The sequence below is a fragment of the Melanostigma gelatinosum genome (genome assembly GCF_949748355.1).
Source record: "Melanostigma gelatinosum genome assembly, chromosome: 7".
NCBI lineage: Eukaryota > Metazoa > Chordata > Actinopteri > Perciformes > Zoarcidae > Melanostigma > Melanostigma gelatinosum.
The window spans coordinates 15,222,648-15,239,169 of record NC_136640.1 but is presented as its reverse complement, the minus strand read 5'-3'; the positions used below and the strand labels follow the sequence as shown (position 1 = coordinate 15,239,169).

At 41.4% G+C, this 16,522-nt stretch overlaps 1 protein-coding gene across 1 annotated transcript in view; it reads left to right on the top strand.

The window, feature by feature from the left end:
- LOC306780191 (roundabout homolog 2) overlaps positions 1-13,278 on the top strand; it is a gene marked incomplete at its 5' end in the record, with an annotated part of 43,082 nt that extends 29,804 nt beyond the window's left edge. The window contains 15 exons of the mRNA XM_079272450.1: positions 550-716; positions 1,038-1,159; positions 1,362-1,578; positions 2,097-2,215; positions 4,936-5,113; positions 5,993-6,205; positions 7,175-7,217; positions 7,297-7,433; positions 7,527-7,826; positions 8,665-8,803; positions 10,086-10,405; positions 11,198-11,314; positions 12,027-12,206; positions 12,536-12,657; positions 13,160-13,278. Of these exons, the coding sequence (XP_079128576.1) occupies positions 550-716; positions 1,038-1,159; positions 1,362-1,578; positions 2,097-2,215; positions 4,936-5,113; positions 5,993-6,205; positions 7,175-7,217; positions 7,297-7,433; positions 7,527-7,826; positions 8,665-8,803; positions 10,086-10,405; positions 11,198-11,314; positions 12,027-12,206; positions 12,536-12,657; positions 13,160-13,171 (2,386 nt within the window). The 3' untranslated portion in view covers positions 13,172-13,278. The remainder of the gene's footprint in view (positions 1-549; positions 717-1,037; positions 1,160-1,361; positions 1,579-2,096; positions 2,216-4,935; positions 5,114-5,992; positions 6,206-7,174; positions 7,218-7,296; positions 7,434-7,526; positions 7,827-8,664; positions 8,804-10,085; positions 10,406-11,197; positions 11,315-12,026; positions 12,207-12,535; positions 12,658-13,159) is intronic.
- Positions 13,279-16,522: the final 3,244 nt, after the last annotated feature.

The following is a 16,522-nucleotide window of genomic DNA, read 5'->3' as shown; positions in this document are numbered from 1 at the left end:
GAACGAATAGTAAAAAAAATAAAATTGTTGCAACCCTTATCCCAACTAATTGATGTCAATACATGAAGATAACACACTTTGTTTTCTCATAATCACAAGGTTGCAACAAATGTTTTTATATCTTAATAAAAGTAACCAGTTGTATTATTACCGTAGATGTGATCTACTGGATTTGTCAAATTTAAATCTCTCGACATTACCTGCCCCACTTCCATCAGTCTGTCAGGCTATCAACAACAAGCCAAGAGCCGAGCCAAACCAGTTGTTATCTCAAGAGAACATGATAATGAAGCCGTGCTCAAGATAACAGAAATGAATACAATGTTCAAACAGAGGGCAGCACATTTGACCATTGAAACTGTGTGTTCCAACATCCTCCTGATTACCATCTTGACCTTAAATTGTGATGACATCACGTTACTTTCCCCTAAATATTTAACAGGTAAATAATGATCAAATTCAGTCTTTTAATCTGACAACGGGGCTATAGTTAAACCATTATCACAAGAAAGACATTTTAAGAATTGTTTTCATTTCCTTGTCCTTCAGCCAATCAGTGGGCAGCACCTGGCAAACGGTGGCGGACCATGTGAAGCAGGAGAGGCACACGGTTGTGGGACTCTTCCCCAACACCGTTTATCTCTTCATAGTCAGAGCGGTCAACTCTTACGGCCTCAGCGACCCCAGCCCGATCTCGGAGCCTGTCAGGACGCAGGGTGAGTTATATAAGCAGAAACTCATCTTTTTCTCATGTGTAATATGAGTCCTTTTGTACAATCTTGATTGCAGTTTATATTTCTGAAGAAATAAATCAGAGATACTGAGGCTGGCACCAAGATAATGAGCTACATGGTTTAGAAAAACTTGCTTTTCATGTGCAATCTCAAAAATAATTGCTCAGTGGGAAGCGCTTCTGCCTTGAGCAATGTTGAATTTCATCGAAAAGCTTTGCTTTTTTTTGCTGAATAGTTGCTATTCAGCTGTTTTTTTGTGTTGTTTTTTTGGCCGGGCCTGACTGTATTTCTTTGTCGTGTTAGATGGGAGTCCGACAGAACAGGGTGTGGACCACAGACAGGTGCAGAGAGAGTTAGGAGACGTGTCTGTCTACCTGCAGAAGCCTGTGGTTCTGTCTCCTACCAGCGCCAAGATTTATTGGACTGTGAGTTGAATACTTGGCTGATTAAACAAAAATAGTCTACTTTTCAAAGTCGGCTTTGAGAGTGGGGAGGACACGCTAATCTCCAAACATTAACTTCAAAACCTCCCTCAAACATTAGGTGACACAAACAGATTAACTTGAAGTACAAACACAGCTGGCTCTGCTTTTCATCACTGATGTAAATGTCAAACTCTGTTCTCAGGTCGCCCTTCAGTCTCGCTACGTTCAGGGTTATCGAATATTTTACCGGACTATCGGCAGCCCCTGGTTGGTCCAGGATGTGGAGGCCAAGTCTGAGCCCAGCATCATCTTAGTAGATCTGTACAGCAGTACAGAGTACGAGGTCAAGATACGCCCTTACTTCAATGAGTTACAGGGACACGACAGCCTCATGGTTCTGCTGCGCATGCCTGAGGAGGGTAAGAAACGCTGATCAATAACTTTGTCAATAGCATAGGACTGTAATTATCAAGTAAAGCTGAGGAATGATTACAGTAACAGTTGATATTACTGTCCTTAAAGGAATATTCTATATAGTACAGGAGGTAACATGTGTTTATGGTCCATAATTATTACTTTCCAAAAGGTTTCCTTGAAATAACTATGTGATTTGGCAGAGACAATGTCCAATTGGTACACTTTAAATTAGTTAATTTGTAAGAGTAACAGGTCAGCTGAACATGCACAAATGTGACATTGAGAATAAAGTTTCCAATAATAAATTAATAATGGATGACTCTTGAATTGGATTTAAACGGAGCCTCTTATTTTCCTAAAAAAAGAAGTAGCAAATGACATAGTCCTTTCAAGGAAACCTCTTGGACATGATTAGGAAATTATCAGGAAATTATGGACCTGTAAAACCGAGCGCTACCATAAAACTGATATCAGTTCATAAACATAGAAATGTTATTTTCCTTTTTATCTCATTCTGCAGTTTTAAGTGCTCCACCACAGGCTGTATCAGTGGTTCAGCTCAGCAACAGCTCCAGTATCAGTGTGTCCTGGGAGCCTCCGCCTCATAGTACTCAGAGCGGCATCATCCGAGAGTACAAGGTGAGACGACAACCTTCTTCCCGAGGTTTCCACCATCTTTTTTGGACAGCTTTTCCGAATCTGAATTGAGGGCCTAAAGACAGAGAGCGTCGTATTATACCGTCGGGATTATAAAGCATGAGGCAAATTTGTGAAATTGGTCCGGTTGTAATTCATGTCATTTTTTAACATTCGAAGCTTCTATTGAAGTTTTTGAATGAATCTTCCATCATCTGTCGTCATTCTATGACGTCCCCCCCCCCTGTTTTTATTTTTTTTATTTAAATCCTCAAACAAAATCCTTCATTTGAATGAAGTGATGAATTGAATTGAATAAATTAGTCTTTTAAATAAAATCAACTTTCTATATAGCTTGTCACTTTTGTCAACATAAATACATGTAGGTGCAGACTGAGGCTCTAGCTGTGTGTGTGTGTGTGTGTGTGTGCGTGTGTGTGTGTGTGTGTGTGTGTGTGTGTGTGTGTGTGTGTGTGTGTGTGTGTGTGTGTGTGAGAAAGAGTGACAGAAAGGGGGAGAGAAGGTAGGGAGATGAACTATTACACGCAATATGTCTGTAAGTTATTAATAACCTACTCGCCCGCTCTAACCCGTGATATTTTCTAGTAAGCTTACGCGGTTGTGGGTGAACCCGTGCATCACTACTACACCACCGCTGGAATCGAATTATATCTAATTCATTTTTTAAAAAACTACAAATAGTATAATACTCATAATATTAGTGTTGTTCGATCTCTATCTGCAACTATGTAGAAATACCTGTCCTAAACAGAATAAAAAAGCTGTGCAGCCTTTAAATGTTGATTTAGAATTTGAAAGTCAATGTTATGCTTCCAAGCTTCCCAATATTCAGTACAGCCCTAATATGAATAACATTGACTTGACTGCAGCTATCCGCATATGACTACACCTGCCCATCTGTCTTATTGTCTGATGTTTATTTCTGCTTTTAAGTCCGTCAACCGGTTTGCAAAAATACAGTGGAACTTCAATCCATGGTATTTGTATGCACTCACTACTCAGTGTTGTCCACATTTGCTGTTTAGATACTTATTGTGAAGAAAAAAACTGATTTTAATGACCAATTAGTAATTACTCATGCCTCTTACCTGCTGCCAGTACATGCGCTGACTCAATTTGGTCATCAAATTGAACACTGACTGTCCCTGTCATCTGTTTGCTCTGTGAACAAAACAAGATGGAGTTCTGATTATCTGTCTCTTATGAGCACAACACTGATTACTAATCATCTGGCTGCTATTCTAAGAAAGAAAAAAAAGGAGCTCACTGTTCTATTGTTTTGATTTATTCTTCTCATCTGCGTCGACGTGTAGAAAGTTGTAGAGAAAACCACACGAGTCTGATCATGAAATACCAGATCCTTGTTGTGTGTGAAAGGCTCATCAGCCGAAGGCAAGGATCACACTTAATCCCCTTAAACTTTCAATTTGCTGAAACTGCACACAAAGTTTTATACAAGCCTCCCTGTGGCTTACATGTTAAAAATGAAATGTTGAATTGTCAGTACAGTGTAACAGGATACATTTTCATCACAAAGACTTGATTTATTAAAAAGTTAATCCCTTGTACATTATGCAGATTATACCGCAGGTGGAAGGTGCCTAAAGTAAGACCATTTACTCAAGTGCTGTACTGAGGACAATATTGTACTTTTAGGCCACCGTATTTATGAGTTAGTAATTTCCAGACAAAGATTTTAGCTACAAAACAAACTGTACAATAATTCTATGAGTGCACGTATGATCCATTGTTGTTGATTCATTTAGCCAACAGTGTACAAAGTAGTTGAAATTAGCTCCATATTGACCAGCTGCAACATCAAAACCCTACTAACATTCTGCATGAGTTCTTTTATTTTGAAACATTAAACACATGTTGCTGTTGATTTTGTACAGTATGTTTAAAGCGAGACCAAACCGAACAACAGAAGACATTCCTCGTCTCACAAATGAAGAGTTGAATCTGTAAGCAGTAAAATGCTCGGAAAATTTCATTTTGCTACACTCAGCACTACTTGGTCTGGTATGACCAAGTGGTCAACTCTCTGGTAATCTACTAGTTCATTGATTCATAGTTTCATCACTAGATCGCTAAAATTATAATTTATAAGCATAATTTGCAAAGTTGTTTGAAAATATGACTTCAAAGAAATACTTCACCCCCAAAATGATAATTTGTCTGTTAATTATTACCTTGAATGCATGAAGAAGATTGAAGTAAATGCCTCGTTTCGGAACAAAACATCCATTGACAAACTCTCACACAAATCGTGCACGATCATCAACCTTGACTTGCATAGGATGACTTTGCAATAGAGTATTGCAACAGATGTTACTTTTGCTGAAGAAAATCAGAAAATGTCTTATAGCTACTCATTTTTTATACTAACCTTCATGATCTTTCATCGGAGAGTAACACGTTCAACACATAAACTGAATACCTGCAACTTCAGGATTTTAAATCTGGCTTTTAACTGTCATTGCATTGGCCTCCCTTTCTCTTTCTCTTATCCCTGCCCGATCTTTGCTGTCGTTCTCCGCTGCGTGCTACCAGATAAAGCTTCAATGCCAAAATTTAAAAAGCAAGTTTTTTTTATCAGAGTGTGTCTTATTACAATAACAGGTCACATTTAGTCACAGGCGTTGTCTTTATGTGTCTTTTAAGACTCAAACATTAACCCCTCCATGTCTGGTGTGGATCAGGTCTGGTGTCTGGGCAGCAGCACGGAGCAGGGAAACCAGATCAACCGAACAGTGGATGGAGCGGTTCTGTCCATCTTGCTGACGGGCCTGTTGACTGACGTCCGCTACTCCGTGGTGGTGGCTGCTGTCACCAGTCTGGGTGTGGGCGCTCAAAGCCCACCTGTCAGCCTGCTTCTCAGTGAGTCACTCAAACTGTTACAGCCGTTACAGATTGATAGATGGCAAGATGTGCTCTCAGCGGGCTCAGTTCACCACAAATGAAAATCTGTATGTGGAATGTTGATTACTCCATGCTGTGTGAATGACTTTACGACAGTGGCATCATCAACACTGATGTTCTGAGTGTGAAAAGTAAAGATGTTTATAAGAGCTGTATTGGAAGTCAGTTGTAGCCCAGAGGAGGTGAGTTGTATTCTGTGTTTTCTGATATCTTTTTATTTTCCTCTTTAATTCTGCTGCAGATTCATAGAGGAATAATGTGATATTTTTGGTAACATGCTTATTCATTCGCTTGCCAAAAGTTAGATGAGAGAAATTATGCCACTTGCATGTCTTTGCTGTAAATATGAAGCCACAGCCAGATAGCTGAGCATAAAGCCTGGAAAAAGCGAGCCTGGCTTTGTCCAAAGGTAACAAATGATCCTACCAGCACCTCTAAATCTCACCAATTAACATATTGTATCCTGTTTGATTGCCCCACGCAAAAAGAAAATTGAAAAAACAAAAACAAGTTGTGATTTTACGGAGGGCTATGTGCCACACACCGAGTGTCACATCACTTGTTAGGGTTTTTCAGGTAACACAAACTTGTCTTTTGTTACCTTTGGACAGAGTTACGCTCGCTGTTTCCTCCTGTTTCCAGTCTTTAAGCTAAGCTAAGCTAAACAGCAGCTACGTATTGAACAAACAAACAAATCTCATCTAACTATTGACAAGAAAGCGAAATGTTTGCCTTAAACCGTCACCAGATCCATTTTAAACAACCTCCTACAGCATGGCATAAAAACACAACAAAGAGCAACTCTCCACAATGTCTTCTTCACTACTTTTCCTTCAGCTCTGCCTCTGGGCAAGACACCCGTGAAGAAAGGCGGTGACCTCAGCATATCAGAGCAGATCACAAGCGTCGTCCGGCAGCCGGCCTTCATCGCAGGGCTCGGTGTGGCTGCGTGGTTGGTGCTGATGGGCTTCAGCGGTTGGCTTTACTGTCGACACCGCAGGACGAAGCAGCTGGGACACTACACCACATCATTCGCATACACACCAGCAGGTGTGTGTTTCTCAACTAGGTTTCAGCATCATGACAGGTGTTGGATGTTCAAAAGTTTTAACCGGAAGATATCTGTGAATTGCATTTCTGGAATTTGACATTTGTGGAGTTTTTTCAGCAGCTTTAGATTTCTCCTTCAAGAGAGAACTGTAGCAAAAAGCAGAAAAGGCCACAATGATGTGCACCAGTATGGGTTTTCAGACACCTTGTTCATTATAAATCTCTCTTGTCAATGAAAAGGTTACAGAGAAAAAAAAGCCTCAGTTGTTGTACAGCAAACCGTCAGCTTTTAGGTGACAAGTTCTTAATAGACCGCTGGGAGGATATCTCCAGCGGTGATGAATGCTTTTCCATTTTAGTTTGTACGCACTTGCACTGCAAATCCAGTTCATTAAAATGTATTTATCCCCACTGGGCAGTTTGCATGGCAGGAAGAAAGTAAAACACTGAAGACACGCTGAAGCATACGTAAACAGCAACCACTGTATGCAGTTTAGTTTGGATTCCGATGCCCTTTGGCACATATTAACATGGAAACACATCAGTTGTTTTCTAACATTGAGCGATATTCATGTATATCAATACACAATGGCCGGCCCAAAGCCTTAAGGAAAAACATATGCAATTTGATTTTCCCATAAATATTTCACAGTGAATTATTGCCACACTAATGACCAAAGATTGTATTGTGTCACATTTTAGAATGGAATATGTTACCTTCTTCATTTCGATGCGACAGACTCATTCAAGAAACGGCTTCATCGATTCATCAAATAACATTTTCATTTTTATGTATTGCAGACATAATGTATAGATGTGTTTATGTAGGTCATCGGAATACCTTCATAAAATATCGATTTAAATCTGCTCTCTCAAACTCTTTCTATTTTTTGGAATGTATTTATCTTCCTGTGAATCTCTTCTGCTGTAAAACCAGATGGATAACTGAGAACGTGCTTTTCTTTCCAGTTGGCTTTGCTCACAGTGAAGGATCTGGAATCATCAATGGAGGGTAAACTGAAGATAATGATTTGATTCGGATAATGTTTGTGTATTACAACGTTTGGATATAATCTCACCTCTCTTTCCAGGCCTGGCTTGTTAGGATCAAACATGGCCAACTACCCCTGGCTGGCTGACTCTTGGCCCACTTCAAACCTCACTCATAACAGCAAAGAGTCTGTCAACTGCTGCTCTGGCAAACTGGACTCAGACAGATATTATAACAGTAAGAGCTGTCTGACTGTGACTGGTTGATGAAATAACTCTCAGAATACAAAATGTACATAATTGTTGTTGTTTATGAACCTTCGCCATTCAGCAGTCGGCATCATGAACTACCCGAACCAGTCAGAGAAACGCAGCACGGCGTCCAACGACAGTCCCATCTACAGCACCATCTACAGCACCATCAGCGCGGCCGCTGAGGACGACCTGCTGGCGTACTATGACACCTACTCCAGTACGTCCTACAACCAGGGTCCGGATCCGTACAGCAGCAACCCAGTGCTGTCAAACGGTGGCCTTGTGGGTCTGGAGCTAGACCTGGACCAGTGGACCATCCAGTCTGGTCAGTCTGGGTCTGAATATTCCAAGCTCCAGTACCCTAAGAAAAGCAACGGTGAGGGTTATAATCCATTTTTTTAATTTCATAAAACAGTGACACTCTGCACAATGATTCCAAACTTTGGTTTCACTGATGACTGAAGCTGTGTTTGATGCATGTTGATTCACAGTTTGTACGCCTGATGAACATTATACTGTTCATTGTGTGTATTCAAGTGTTGCTACTCAAAGAATAGGCAGGTTAAAGTACAATACTTGTGTAGTATTGTTAAATATAATATGCACCAGAAACCAGAACTGAAAAATGCTAAATTCAGGAATTGCCAGAGAATTGCAGTTGAAAATTATGACATATTGATAACGAGGATTCAATGAAGGCGAATTAGCACAATTAACAGAGATGTTGCACAACTGGCTCCTGCGTCTTTCTTTTTGAAAGCAGCATTAGCTTCACACTGCCACTTATTGTACCCTGCCACTGATCTAGAAAAGCATCAGCCAGTGTATACATGGGCATATGTTAGACAAATGAATTCATTAAAATATGAATAAATGAAGTGCAAAAAAATATGTCAGGAGCTATAACTCACAGACAGTATAACATACAGCCATAACTCACATACAGTGACTGCCTTGAAAGCCATGCAAAGTTTAATATGCAGAAATTCTATGACATCTCAGAGGGCTCTTGAATATACAAAAATGTCAATGAAGAGAAATGTCCTTCAATATAAGCAGAGCAGGGACAAACAATGGGTTTAAAAGCCTGTATGTACTTGAGCATATCACTTCAAACCGCCAGCAACTTCAACCTCAGGGTCCTGGTGGAGATGATAAGAACACAGTGATTGTACCTTGTACACGATATGACGCATTGTGTTTTGTGTTTATAGACAAACTGGTAAAGCAGAGGTCCACCGGCTCCTCGTCCAGGCCGGCTCCTCTCACCTGGGTGGATGTTTTGTCGCTGCCTCTTCCTGCCAACAAAGACAGGGGTCACACAAAGACAGACAAAGAGGATGAGCAACACAGGTGAGACTTGTTTCGACTTGTTTTAAGTTGTACATCAAGACCCCCTTTTTTCCTCTTCTAAGAACACAATTGCTTTTTATGCTATCTTAATACTCAGCTTATTTATAGCATCAAGGCATCTGAGTTCACCTACATGACAGAGAGAGTTAAAGCAGACGGATATTAAACCGGCCCTGTAACTCTGCCAAGGCTGTCAAACAAATCTTGAGTGAAGTTTGGAGTCTGGGGAGTTTTCAAATTAACAACAGTTGTGTCTGCAGGCAGTGAGTAGATTGAGCTGTGGGGTTTCAGAGGGGAGTGTCTCCTCTAACTCGTTCTGACAGATTAGATTGTGGACATAACGGGGTGGGATCGGACGGCTGTTCTGACTGTGCCGTGTCTTTTGTAATGATGTCCATCATTAAATTAGCCCTGCCGGCACTGAAGTGACAACACAAATCACGAAGGGTGGTTCTCGCCAACTCTATGTTCCTTCCCCTTTTTTTTGAACTTGGAAATAGATTATTTTTTTTAACAATACCCCCTTTACTTATACACATCTTTCCTTAGATTTAGTCACTTAGCCATGTCAGTGGTATGTCTCTGTGGATGGCAGTGTTGGTCCATCGGTTTTGGTTCAAACTTGGGTATCAAATAGATTTCCATACAATTTAATACCGACGTTCAAGTCCCCCTAAGACCGATTTAAAGGGTGATCCCTTTGAGGAAAGCTTTGCCGATTTTAAACCGGCTTTGTATCGTTGCAAATGACGGTGTTGTTTGTTGTTTGTGCAAATGAACAAATGTTCAGCTTCTCGCCGTGTTGCCGGCGCCCGGAGCTCCCTGCTCACCCGCCGGAGGGTCCACCAGATGACGTGAAACGCGTCATTTCGTGGCATCCATTAGACAACCGCAGGGATGCTCCAGACGCCGGGAGCACATAACACACATTCCAACACCAGTTGAAAATCGGCAAGTTCCTCTTTAAACTTTCATGTAGGGCCAATATCAGGCACTAGATTTGAATTAGGTTTGGTTCATGACCAAATACCTGAAAAGCAAATTCAGCTATACTTTTGTGTTTAGTACTAAAAAACAAATGTTAGCATGTTAATACTCTGAACTAACTCACATTGATGCTAGCACTCAAAGCACCGATGTACAGCCTCACAGAGCCGCTAGCATGGCTGTGCACTTGTTTTACTTACATGTATTATATATATAAGTAGGTTTCTCAAGTGTTCCGTGTTTTCTTTCCCTCTGAGGCACACACTCATGCTGTTACTCACTGTCCATCCTCTAGCTCTGGGGAGGAGGACTGGTGTCCTCCACTGCCTGCCAGAACCTACCTGACGGACACTTCCAGGGAGGAACTCTCCAGCCTGCCCTCCAAACCAGACAAGCTGTCCTTCGCAGCCACACTCATGTCGACCCCCCAGCGAGACGCACACAAGCCCAGCGACAGTCCACGGTTGCAGCACTTTGACCTTTTGGCCCGTCGCCACTCAGGCTCCCAGGTTTCCCAGTCCAACCCAGATCTGTTTAACAACACCAAGGCCCAGGTGGCCAGGGAGATCTACCACGCCAGCCAATGGGCAGAAGATTTGAAGGGGGAAAGCCTCGGTAAAGCTCCGATCATATTCATTTTAAAAGTGCAATGTGTAAGATCTGGCCACACGCTCCAAAAAACAGGGGCTAGCATTTCACCTCTACTTGTGGGTACATACAGTCTACACTCATCACCAAAATGTACACCAAATAGTTACTTGCCGGGCAAGAACATGCAAATTTCACCAAACTGCTAACTGCTGACTGAAGGTCCATCTCCTGGAGCAGGCATCCACCCTCCCTCCTCCAGGTGAAGTAGTCTCATATGGTGGTTGTGTTGTTGTTTTTTTCTGCCACCATGTCTTCATACCCTGTACCTCGAACATGATTGGCAAGCTCTCAGGGCTGCTCTACTTCTTTGTCCTCTCATGTTAGACTGAGGGCAGACTAGACCTTACAGTGAAGCCGATTGCCTCTCGAGGTACAAGTGGCATCACAAGACAGGACGGGGCTAGCAGGTTGACATGCTCACTTCAGTAGATATCTCTTCAACACAATACATGGACGTCTTTGACATAACATCAACACCGTCAGTTCTTCACCCGGAGTTGCTAATTACTATTTGTTGAATGATTTAACTCTTTAACATTCAGGCCAGATTTTACACATTGCACCTTTAAAGCCTTCCATCTTTGGAAGAGACTTCCCAAGAGGCAGCGCACAACCACACAGTGTCATGTATAATTTAGTTGATGATGTTGTCCAGCAGAAAGTAGTTGTACGTGAAAAAATGACGTCACGCAACTCAGTGTTCTTTAGTTTGCTCTTAAGTTTCCTGAGGATGACATCAGCGTGCTTTCTTGTCAGGACAACCTTCTGCTCCAGCTGCCGAGTCCAGCCATGCAGCCCAGGCACACAGATCCAGGAGTAAGAAGAAAACACTCAAGGATGGACAACTCAGACGAGAGCTACACAACCAAGCAGGTGTGACGCACTCTTTGTAACTCATCTAACTTCTCTTTTAGTTTAGGGGGGGGAAAAGAAAGAGGAATAATACTATTCATGTGATTCATTCATGAGCTTTCTAACACACTAGCAGCATGGCTGTATTGAAAAATTCAGCTTGCATTGATTGTGGTCTAACAATTTTCAGCACGTCGGGGTATTGCTAATGTCAAAGACTATATAAGGAAATGTTTGACTTTTTGGGAAAAGTTCCTATTTGCATTCATGTGGTGGGTTTTACAGGGTGTTGTGTGCCAAACTCTTTCCTTGCCAGAACCAGTAACATCCTTTACTGGTTGCCTGGCAATTGTTAATAGCCAGAATAACTAGCTTGGCAGATAACCCCTCATAAAACGGACAATTGATTTTTTTTTACTCTGCGTATTTTGTTCTGATTATATAAACAAGCTATAATATGTTAATCAGTGTGCTTTAGAGGTGCAATGAGGTGAACTTTGTCACTTTTCGACAGAGCCAGGCAAACTGTTCCCCGTTTCCATTCTTTATGCTAAGCTAAGCTAACTGCCTGCAGGCTGCAGCTTCATATTTAACACACAGGCATTAAAGTGGTTTCAATGTTTTCTTTTGACCCTCAGCAAGTAAGCAAATCCACTTTTTTTTAAAGGCAAACCATTACTTTAAAGCAGTATTTCTGCCTGCAGTTTATAATCACCATTGCATTCATATGCAGAACTTCCCCCTGCACCAGCCCCTCCCCCTACAGATGACTCCTTGCTGCTCTTGGCTGATGTTTTGAGCCGCAGTCGAACAGACACTGACAGAAAAGAGGGGAGCGACTCGCCAACTCTTCAGAAGAGGGGAGAACATTTCTCACCCCAAAGGAGAGGAACGACAAAGTTGTTATCACAGGGTACGAACAGTATGTGATCCTCACCTCTGTGGCGTCATTCTGTTTCTGTCAACAATAGATGATAAAAGAACAATGTCTGTCCCAGCAGCACATGCCATTTGCTTCAACAGCTGGAACCCAAAGAGATGTGTATTAATCTTATTGTGATGCTTCATACAAATCCCGTTGAGCTTAGAAAGAACCAACTGCCACCCGTGTATGCACATTTATTGTGCCATAGTAGTAACTCTGCTTTTAGTAGCAGGGGGTCTCTTTTCAGTCTGCCCCATCACTTAGGGTTTAACCTATATAAATACAGCTGTAACTTGGAGTCATTTGTTTTGTCACAGATGAGAACGTAATCCCATACGGACAGCCCAGCTTCCGGCCCCAGGTCCAGATGTCAGGCTACGGGTCCCTGGGTGGAGGAGTTCTTTCACGACCCTCCACCGCTGGCCGGAGGAGAGATGAGGTATGTCTGGACTTACGGTAGGAACTGCTGAACAAAATTGTGTCTGTATAGTGTGGGTCACAGTTAGTTCAGCAGTAGACTGAGGGCATTTTGAGCTGCTTGTCAGATTCCTTGAGACAGTCCATAATATACGTTTCCCCTGGATTTTGGGCAGAAAGTTATCTAACATAGAGAGTCACCAGACGTCTAAAAGTCTGAGTTTGGGTGCTGATCAAGTTTTCTTGTGTGCAAGTATGCATGAGTTCCCATAAGTGTGGTTTGAAAAAACAAAAAATATCAGAATGTATCTTTTAAGAATTAATGAAGTCACGCGTTTATGAATTTAAAAAAAATAATGGAGAAAAATATCCCTAAAATATTGATATTGGTATTTCATATAAAAATGCAGGACTGGTCAGGCTCTATACTGTTTATTAATCTCCATGTTTCTGTTTGTAATCTATATTTAAATGTAACTCTCAGACTCTTGCACTGTCTCAATGCTCTCTGTGTTTGTTTCCAGAACCTCATGTAGATGGCCGTCCATGGCATGACATCCTCTTATGCTCCCCGCTTTCCTGTCTTTGCAAACCATCAATCTGTTGCCATTATGAAAACCTGAAGACTAAAGGGAAAGCGTCAAGGCTTGCCATCTGCCTTTTCACAAACTAGTTTGTTTTATCTTTATGATTTTATCTTAATCGTCACCCTTTCTCCATGTATATAGCCATCTTTGCAATTAAAAAGAAAATGTGATCAGATGAAAAATACTGTATTTTTAGGCATTGGGAAGTTGATGTAACAATTACATTATTGTACAGCAGATTAATGAATGTATATTCTGTTTACTCCCGACCATGAAACCATGATGATGTGCGTGTTTGACGAAAAACTGGAGAAGACACAAGGCTGAACAAGTGGTGATTAACCATCGTGTGTGTGTGTGTGTGTGTGTGTGTGAGTGTCTCAGTGCATGATGTAGTGTTTGTGTGTTTCTCTTTTTATCTCTCATTGCTGTGTGACTGTGTACTGTGTTATTCCTGTAGATCACCAGTGTGTTAGCTCTGTCAAGATTAATTATTATTTTTAAACTGATCAATAAAACATGTATTACAAAAAATGCCTCCGTGCATGTCTGAATTCAACTGAATATGATGTCGGGCTAAAGCATTTTTTTTTTTTGCCAGGCTTGCACCATAGCTCTAGAAACCATTTGAGCAAAGTGAACTAAATATCTTTCTTTGTGACATGAAATTAGGTGTATGTGTGTCGGATACGTCAGATAACTTAGAGGAGTATGGAGAGAAGCGGGAGAAAATGGGGGGGAAAAGAAGACTGAGTGAGCTCACATTTTTCCATCACCGCTGTCTCTGAGGGGTTTGTTATCTCGTGTTCCAGTAAAATGGCTCTTCTGATACAAGCGACTGCGAAGGATTTAATGCCTTCTTCAGATTGCAGAATTCTAGGAAGACATGTTTGTGAATACGACTGAATGAAAGGAGGTAACCTTCACCTGACTGTGAACATTCTTGAAATATGAAAGTATGATGGGATATAAAAAGGCTTTCTTCGTGCCTGCACCTTCACAGCTCTTTTGTGCAGATCTCATTGGTTTACAGTGTTTTGGCAGTTGGATGGTGTGGAAAGTGAGTTGGACTCCACTGGCTCTGGCAATACTCACTGGGTCCCACCATGCTAGGAGAAGGATAATGGCAATCCGATGCAATTTAGAAGGGTTCTACAATGTTATGCTTTTAGGCCTGTAGCATGGATTAAGGTCTCTGTGGTTCACACACACACACACGCACACACACACACACACACACACACACACACACACACACACACACACACACACACACACACTCCCACGCACACACAGGGCAGCAGTCTGTTACTGATGCTACTTCATTATGTTCACAAATGTACTCAACTGGATCAACAGGAAGATTTTAAACTTATTTCCTTGAATCAATGTATTTTAACTGCAATTTAGCATTACTCTCCTTCGAAGAATACAATTTAAAGTTTCCACATGAAACTGTACATTTTTGGACCACGATTGGTCCCTAAACAGGTTGTGATTTACCAGCAAAATCAGCTCATACATATGCCTACACGTCTTAAACTTAAACCCTCTTCAGCAGATGAATGTGAAAGGACAGAAAATGATGTGACGCATTCTGGATCAGGGATGACTGATGATAGAAAATGGATTTGGGGTAAGATATGAAGATGATGTGGCTGAGCATGTAAAAAAACAAACATAATCATCATTTAAATCAGAATCGCAGTGAATCGAGATTGTGATTCTTCGATCGCATCATGGCACACTGGCCACAAACCCATTCATGTGAGACAAAATCCAACTAATGACTCAGTCGTTACTGCACGACTGAATAAAAAAGTCCCCATCTAGTGGTGATCAATGAGACGCGCATGGTGACTGTGACGCCCAGTGACCCCATTACATGTGCCTTATTTTGTCTGCTGTCAGTAAACCCTCCAGAACTTAAAGCTGCACACTTACCAGGACAGCCACTGATATTTGAAGTGTCAAGCTTTTAGTGTGACTCTGAAATCATCATCAGAAGCAGGTAGATGTGTCAGTAACACTAGAAAGTAAACATCAGGTGTGACCAGGTAAAAAGAAAAGACTTGACTTAGCAGGAATAGACAGGTGTTACTAATAACACTTAACTTGCCATAAGCAGTGGTCAAAAAGCTTCCACGAAACTGAATGATGTGGAGAGCATTGTGCTGATCTTATTGGTTTTTTGGGCAAATTCAGCGAACATCTTCTCACAGTCTGCTTGTTGTCAGTGTCAGTGGGAGCGAGAGGGACGGTAAAACGTTTCATTTTTTTCATTTGTTTGGGTGTTGAGTTCAAATATCAACACGCTTTCTCCCAAAATCACTGACTCTCCCATGCACACTATGCTTGGCGATCAAGTCTGTACGACTACAATAGATGAAATAAAAAATGAATTTCCATGGCCTCCACTATTTCTGACAGACATAACATATTTCAGCAGAACCAGTGTGAACACCTGCTATTTATTAGCTGATAGTGGTTTTAATTTTTTTTTAAAGAAAGCTTGAAACAGCAAATACAGCAGACTTTTTGGGGGCAACTCCTGCTGCTCTTATCTGTAAATCAACTGTTTTATCAGATTTAGTCCAAACAAACTTTTCCTAATCGTTGCTATTGATGACTGATCATGTTCCTGATTAAAAGCTCCTCTACCATTCTTCCCTGACTCTTTCAAAAGCTTCAACTCTTCATAGTGATCTGTGTTCAAGGGTCATTTAGTGCAATGCGCCACCTGCTGGCAGCAGAAGAGAAGTGTACTTTACTGAGTCATTTGGAAATGAATGTAATTCTGGATTGATGCACGCCATTAACCCTTGTTTGCTGCTCATATCATGGTGTTTTAAATGCGCTATAGACATACAGCATCTCTGCTATGGCTGAAGAAGCAGGTCCACCTACCATTACCAAGTGCTGCGGGTGTGGGAAAACAACAATGCGCAAAGCCTTTGGGCAATAAACCCGGATTTGAATCCAGGTGAAGCGGATTACCTGCAGTTGGATTAGCTGGTTTCCTGATACTGTTGGCACCATGTGCTCGAAATTGGCAGACGTTATTAAGTAACTGAGGTTGCAGTGAACAATGTGGATTATCTTCTGTCTTTTGAAAATCTTGAAATGAATAAACACCTCGGTGACACGAGCCCTGGGGTATTGCTATAAACCAAAACTCTGTGAAAAATATTCACAGAGATTTAACGTGGAGTAGTGTTGAGAATAAATCTCATGTTGAGGAGAAAACTCAGGTGAACAGACTTAGGTCGAGGCGTTTAGCTCAATTCAAGCAATAAGGTT